General features: G+C 40.4%; 1 protein-coding gene across 1 annotated transcript; it reads left to right on the plus strand.

Moving 5' to 3' along the window:
* Positions 1 to 424: 424 nt before the first annotated feature.
* LOC104467857 (FAST kinase domain-containing protein 2-like) lies at positions 425 to 7271 on the plus strand (the record flags this gene model as incomplete). The annotated part of the gene is made up of 5 exons (XM_010081806.1): positions 425 to 1105; positions 1496 to 1599; positions 3115 to 3223; positions 4788 to 4911; positions 7132 to 7271. Coding segments are annotated over exons 1-5 (1158 nt in total), but the record flags the coding sequence as incomplete, so codon positions are not given.
* Between the last annotated feature and the right edge of the window lie 436 nt (positions 7272 to 7707).

The following is a 7707-nucleotide window of genomic DNA, read 5'->3' on the forward strand; positions in this document are numbered from 1 at the left end:
GGCAGCATTGAGTAAACCGCCGCCGAAGGCTGGCAGTGACCCGTTAGGAAAAGACTCTCCCTCCTGTCAAGCTTTTGGTTAAAACAACGAAGAGGAAAAACAGAGGCGACACCCAGGATGTGCTAGCTTTGTGTTGAGATGTTTGACTAAAATATAGAAGGCCCAGTGGAAGTACCTGTGCAAAAAATTTTCCAGGGAACTTTTTCCAATTTTTTTTTTTCCTTTTTCCTGTAAAAGATGTGCATAGATTTGGCAATTGAAACTTTAAGAATTGAAAGTCTGGTAACTAATCCATAATTTTCAATTGTTTTTACAGATAAGTGATACTATGCAGTTTCTCCAGGATTGTGTCCACTAGTAAAATTCCATTGGGTCCCTTACTTCGAGTTGGCATTTCAAATCTGTTCATGAGACATTAGCAAAAATGAATAATAAGATAAGTTATTTGTTAAATACTGTTAGATGCATGCATAGGTGCAATTCTATGCTCACTCCTAAATCTTCAGCCACAACAAGAAAACACATTTTGTGGATTGGTAGATCCAGGGATCCCTTGGAAAATGTGAACTTCAGAAAATTATTTTTAAATATTTTTCCCTCTCTGCACGGATCTCTTCGACTTCTGTCTCAAAAGACAGATGTTTTTAGCACGGGTGCTGAAATGCAACCAGAGAAGAGTACAGAGGCTTTGGTGAGTGAGCAGGCTCTCCAGAGCTCCTTAGAACATGAAAAGTTAGATGATTCTGGGAGCTTCAAAGTGAAGCATGCAGTGGATCATAGTGAACCGTTCTTTAATAATCTCCAGAAATGTACCTGTCCTTGCGACGTACTGGACTTGGCTTCAGAGTCTGCTGTTTCCCTTAAGCACTTCACAAACTGTGTAACTACTGTATGGAGGCTCTTCAAAAACCTGTCTGAAGAGCAGCAGCGTTATGAGAAGCAGCTGATCTTTGAGCACCCAGCTTTTGTCAAGCTTTGTCAGCAGCTGCTGCGGGACTCTAGAAGGATGACACGGGGTGACCTGGTGTTCTCTCTGCATGCTGTGGTGAACCTAGGTGTTCCTCAGAACACTCTCCTAGTCCAGACTTTTCTGAGGGTGTGCCAAGTAAGTATCAAAATCCCCCTTCTCCTAAGTTTAGGCTGAAACCTTGGGGCTAATTCTCAGAAGCTGTGCAACATCAGAGAGAGTTCGGTTATGTCCCTGGTATAGTCTGATGTTCCATGGAAGCAGGGCTCCCATCATTAAATGTGTGTACGTTTTTGAAACCACTGCCTGATTTCAGACAGATTTGATGGAGAGGAGAAGTCTCAAAAATCATTACCCTTTTCAAATCAACTAAATTTGACCTTGTAGGTCGCCGCAGAATTAAAGTTTATGAATTGACTTCTCGGGGGAAAGAGAAGATGGCAGATACAGATTAAGAGTGGTCAGTTTTTCTTTTCTGAAACTTTTACTGGTCTGAAATAATCTGACATTGTGAAAACTCTTTAACAGGAGAAGCTCAATCAACTTGATAACCGGTGTCTCTCAGTTTTGGCAACTACTTTAGCAGGGCTGGATAAAGACAAGAATGTGAGCGCTCTTCAAGCTGGATTACAGTGAGAAAAATATATCTTCCACATGTTCTTTGTATTTACATGTTGTTTGAATACATGTCTTTTAGAAATCCTGGAGGGAATGTCTGCACATAAAAGACTTACTGTGGTTTTAGGACTGAAATCATCACATGGGATAATAGCTATACCAGACAGTGATTTTTGGTGTTGTCTTTGCAGTTTCAAGCAGAAAGGCTTTGGAGGCATTGGGTGCTGGACTGCTTTGTAGGGAATTCACATTCTGACTGCAGCTCCTCCCTGTGTTTTTTTTGTGATGTTGATCAAGTCACGTTGCGTACCTATGCCTCTGTTTTATCTGTGCATAGAAAGGAGGTAATGAGACTAGTTTACTTTGTGAAGTATTGTGATTTGTCATGATAAAAAATGCTGTTTAACAGCCAGGGAATATTTTATTTTAAATTAGTAAGTAAAAATTAAGATGAAGACAAGTTTAGACTTTATCTGTGCATCCAGCAAAGCCTTCTGTGTTGTGCTTTGTCAGAATAACTTGTTTGGCTGTAGTGATTTTTTTTTCTGGGACAGTGAGATTTATGTGGGTAACCAGTCTGCTCACTCCCATGAGATCATTATTACTGAGGCTGTCATAAAACTTGCCGTGGATTAGTACTTTTGGTCCTCCGTCAGGTCCTGCTCAAAGAAGGTGGATGTGTTAGTGATATGCAAAAAACAGGTTCTCCTGGAAGCTCAGGTACAGAGTTCTTTAAGTTGGTAGAAAGCAGGAGATCCATCTACTGCTCTTTCTCTCTCTTGATGTCTGGAGCTCTTGCCCATTTGCAGGAAGCTGCATCTGCAGGGACGAATTTCAGAGCAGTGCATTGCCTTAGAGAGTGAAACTTTTCTTTTTTTGTAGCTGTGCAGGTATATTTAAGGGTGATTCAGACAGGATAATTGCAATACCTCCCTCTAAGCCAGAAAAGGAGGTGCTGGGAATGCAGAACTCCTTCATCTTGTTCTTATGATCCCTTTGTTAACACAGATACCCTCTTTTGTTCCTGCAGCCCACAGCACTGCTTCTTGGGTTTTTTTCCTCACTTGCACCAAGTTGTTGTCAGTGTCTGTCCTCAAGTTTCCTAGCTGTTTCAGAACTTGCCTGCACATAGATGATTCTATGATAAAAATGTGCAATTTTTTTTTTTCTGAAGAGAAGTGTCAATTCCCTGAGGCTTAACAGCACTCATGACTGCACAGTCACATGTGCAGTCTGGTCAGGTGTCCCTGTTAATGTATCAGCAGCAATGCTCATCTATCAGGATAACATTAAGAAAGCATCTATAATTATTTCCATGTGCAAAATATCTGTGCTGCAGCTATATCATGTAGAGTTTTGCCAGCCTTGCAAAAAAGGAGGTGGGAGAGGAGCAGGGAATTACAGGTTTAACTTGGGAGTACATCAGTGAGGGAGAATGGGGGTACCTACCTGCTTCTGCTGAAATGAGGAAAGCTCTATTTAACAGTTACTCTCTCCAGCTCAAGGCCTCGTGTGTTTTTCTTCCTCAGAATACTAGTGGAGCAGCGCATTCCAAGTATCAGAGACCTCTTTATACTGCAAAACCTGATGAAATGCTTGGGAAAAGATGCTCCAGTCTTTCTGAAAAAGAAAATAGAGGTAAATTTAGTTGGAAGCTCATTTTTTCTTCCACAAAGCCTGTGCTCTTGCATTGTTTATAAATTGTGTATGGTTCTTTCCAGACACTGAAAGAGAAAATATAATAGAAAGGTTAACTGCATTTGCTATATGAATCATAGTCCAGCTATATCTGCAGGAAGAACTTAAATTTGGAGGCTGGGAATATCCACCATGAAAGAGAGCAGAAAGCAATGGAGATAGTACAAAAGGAATTGAGGCAGTAAAATAGCAGTGCCCTCACTTCTTGTTTGAGTTGGCCACGTGGGATTTCATAGAAGCACTTACAGGCTGCTCCCTGATTCCCTTGCCCAACCTGTGGCTGCAAACAAGAAGACAGAAAACTAGTCTGTGATGGGGCTGTGTCCAATAACGGTACGGGGCTAGAAAACCGATAGGAGTGAGGTGCCAGGAGAGCTCACCTGGCTCATGGCCTTATCTTTCTGTGTATCTGAAAGGTCCCCTGGGAAATGCAGGGGTTGGGAGCAGGCTGTAGGTTTTATGGCAGGGCGTGCTGGGTTTCATCCCCTGATTTAAAGACACTTTTTGAAACCTCCTTTTAGACAGTCTGCTAGTGTTTTCATCACATAGCTGAAGGGCTCTGAGGTCAGTTTGTAATAGCATTCACAAGGAAGTGAGGCAAGATACCACTGATGGGCAACTGGGCAAGAATAGCGCAGTGCAGGGGGCTCATGCAGTCTGTTAGATCTAAGAAATCATAAAAACTTGGACAAGGTACCACTTTTTACGAGATGGTGAGTAATGGGCTGAAGATGTGGTGGTATATGGAAGTGAGAGGAAAGTTAACATTTCCACTTGTTAACTGAAGGGAACTCTTAATTTTCTGAGCCTACAGGGTGCTATTTTTAATACTGTGTAATTTCTATTGTAGACATATTTTGTATGTAACCTTTGATATACATGCAGTAAGAATATTGTATTTTAATAGCCAATATGCTTTGGAGTCTCATTTTTACTGTCATTTATATCAATCTAATTACTGCTTCAATAAATGAAGTCTTCTTTGTGGCTTCAGAGCTGACCTTCTGTGCCTCAGTCTACATTTGTAGCTGGGCGTTTGTATTAAAGATACACCACTCGGTGTGCTGTTGGATCACTTTGAAGGCTTACAGCTTTCATGCGCATCCAAAACAGTAACTGGAGTACTATTAAATAACTCAACTGTGCCAATTAGATAACTCAACTGTGCCAATTAGATTTCTGCTACTTTTATAGAGTTGGTAGAAGATACATATTCACAGTATTTGGAAATGAGCTTTACTGAGGCTTCTTTTTAAAAAAACATATAAATGCAAATTGCTGGGAACTTGCATAGTAACAGGGCTCTAGAACGCTTGATCTGCTCTACCTAGTGTGTTAAGAAGTGGAGAGTAGTTACTTTAAGCTTTTGCTTTTTGTTGCTCCTTTTTCTTTCTTCCAAGTCTGAATAGGCTGAGGAATTTGGGGAAATTTTGGTGAAAATGCCAGAAAGATGTGATAATAGACCTGAAGAATGAAGGATTTAATAAACTCTAATTCACTTTAGATGGCAGTTTTGAAAGAGAGAGACCATCTGACTTTCACAAATGCTCTGCGTGTCTTTTTGGCTCTTGATGCAATGAATTATTGTTCCATTCCAATCCTGAATGCCTGCAGTAAAAAGATCCAGGGTAAGAAAAAAAATATGCTTATTAAATTTCCCTTTCTTATACCAAATTCTACCTAATTATTCTCTCATCTCCCTTTTCTGATTTCCTTTAAGACTCAGGAAACGTCTTTGTTTTACAGGATATTATAGTGATGTGGAGCCATTTGACGAGCAGCAAGACAGAAAATTACTGACTGATAATGAAAGCTCTTGTAATCTCTGTCCTTCTTAACATTTACCTGAATTACATATTTTTCTTTGCATTTTTCTGTATGCCGAATTTAGGAAACATAATTCAATTCTAGCAAGAAAAAACAGATTTCAGATAAACTTTTAAAACAAATCTGAATTGGAAGGGGACATCTTACGGGATGGATTGGTGGCTTAGTGTGATTAGTTGATAAACTGAAGGGGACAAAGTGTTTCCCTGAGTAACTGGATTTAATTATTGAATGCTGCTTAAAAACTGAGCTCATGCTGCAGCCCAGAAAAAAAAATAAATGAAAGCTAATGATTTCACCTCTCTCCGTACCTTTACCCTACATTTCTTAAGTATATTTGGTCAGTATGTGTTGATGCACACTTCAAATACATATGAATTTATGTCTAAAACCCATAAAGATAGCAAAATAATCTTCTTAACATAAATGAACCAGGAGTGTTTGGGCTGCTTGTACAGCCTTTATTTGTCTTGGTTGTTCTGTGTGTTAAGACACAGTCTTTAATTTTACACGCAGGTTTCTCCCATAGGACTTTCACCACACTCAGTACACAGGCTAGATGGCATACACAGGGTGAGGAGCTACTCTGTACTTTGTGCTGCATTTTTTTTTTCAGTGCATGCTGCACATCATGCAAAAGATGCTCTGGGGACAGAGTGATTAGTTTGTGGACAGAAATTACCCCTATCAGGGGCTGGAGATGGAATAGGAAGAGAAGGGAGGGGCATGTTTTGATGCCCATAGGGCAAAGGAGTTCTCCAGAAGGTTTTCCAGGTCCTGCTGGGGCTCTAAGAAAGTAGCCCTCTCTCCCAGTTCTGGGACCTGACCAAAATTGTAATAACTGTGTACTTCATAGGTACTTATTCAGTTTTGCAGCAGCAAGGGAGTAACCCAGTGGTTATGTTCATTTTCTGATTATGCAGAAGGGAGAGATTAAGGCCAAAGTGTCCAGTAATACAAGATTCCTTCAGCCTGTTTTTTTCATGAATACCTAGCATTACAAATCACTTTATTTGATGCACAGCTCTGGTTGGCTTCAATCACAGTTGTCAGCACTCAGCACTTCAAGAAATGAGGTAACTGTTTTATGCTGAGCCTGGAAAATCACTGAGCACAACTCAGAGGAGTTAAATTCACTTATTTTCCTGCTATCCTCTTGAGTCCTCTGGCAGAAGAAAAGTTAAAGACTAGTTTTGATGGGTGCTTATCCTGCTACTGTAACTGTGCTCTTTTCTCTTGCAGTCATTGCCTTTTATGACATGTATGCCCCTCATTGCAGCAAAGTGGGCTGTTAAAGGGAGAGCATTGTTCTTTAGTACTTAATCTTTTTCATCTCAGGAGCAGGTCTATCTTGTGTGGCAAAGGGAGCAGCAGTCCTGTGCGGAAGTCTGTTGTCATTTGGCGCTCAATCTGTGTCATCACGCTCATATGCTAGGAGCTTATATTATGGTTCCACGTTTTCCAGTTTGGCATCTGCTAATGCTTTACTGCTTGACAGCCTTTAGTGCTTTTTAGACATAGATTCGTATTTGTGGTTTCTTGCCATTTTGTAAAACCAAATGGGAAAAAAATGTAAATTTCATTATGTGCTAGTATCTGATTAATTAGCAGCTCTAGATCCACCTCTGTTACACCCTCAGCTGACGTGGTGGACAGCCCAAAGGCTCAATCAGTACTAAAGGGGCCAGACTGAGGGTTTCCATGTTGAGGGCAGGGAGGTGCTGAAGATGAAGAATCTTAGAACAGAAGGTGTTCTGGGAACACAGCCTTCTTGCTTCTTTTGTTAATTTGTCCCCTTTTGCTGCTTTACCCCTTCTAGCTTGATCTTAAGTAATCTCTCAGTTTCTTCATGTGTTTTAGCTCAGTTGACTTTGCCTAGCTAGTCTCAGTCTGTTCCATAGTTCCTTATCTGATTTGTTTTTTTCCCCTCCACCATTCCTTAGCCAAACTGTTCCCACAACATCTCCAGCTACACCTCCCATTGCTTGATATAATTTATGCTTTTTTCTATTCTGTTACAGAGAATGTCCATGATGCTCCATTTCGGCAGTTAATTCTCCTTCTGGAAGCTTGTTACAATCTCCAGTACCGTAATGTAAAACTGTTTTCAGCATTAGCAGACTATGTTAATTCTACTGCCTGCCTTTGGGACAAAAGACAGGTGAGTTTGAGACCAAATAATTTATAGTGGTACTAGTAGAATATCTGGTGCTTTCCATCTTACCTTTCTTCATGTTTTTGTTTGATCTTTGGGGAACAGATTTTTAGGAATACTGATCTGACAAAGTTGATGCAATTACATTTTTAAAATTCTCTTCTATTTATTGATGAATAAAGAAATAAGAAATAAAAAGTGTGTTAAGGTTTGAAACATAGGTGAGGGTGTGGGGAGTGGTTTCTGTCCCACTGTAATGGTGGAACAAGTCCGAGTCCTCCTCATGAAATTGAACGTGTATAAGTCCATGGGACCGGATGATATCCATTCTAGGGTTCTGAAAGAGATGGCTGATGTGGTTGCTGAGCCGCTCTCCATCATATTTGAAAAATCCTGGCTATCTGGGGAGGTCACTGGAGACTGGAAAAAGGGAAATATTACT

The sequence above is a fragment of the Pterocles gutturalis genome, unplaced genomic scaffold, assembly GCF_000699245.1.
Source record: "Pterocles gutturalis isolate BGI_N339 unplaced genomic scaffold, ASM69924v1 scaffold53794, whole genome shotgun sequence".
Lineage (NCBI taxonomy): Eukaryota > Metazoa > Chordata > Aves > Pterocliformes > Pteroclidae > Pterocles > Pterocles gutturalis.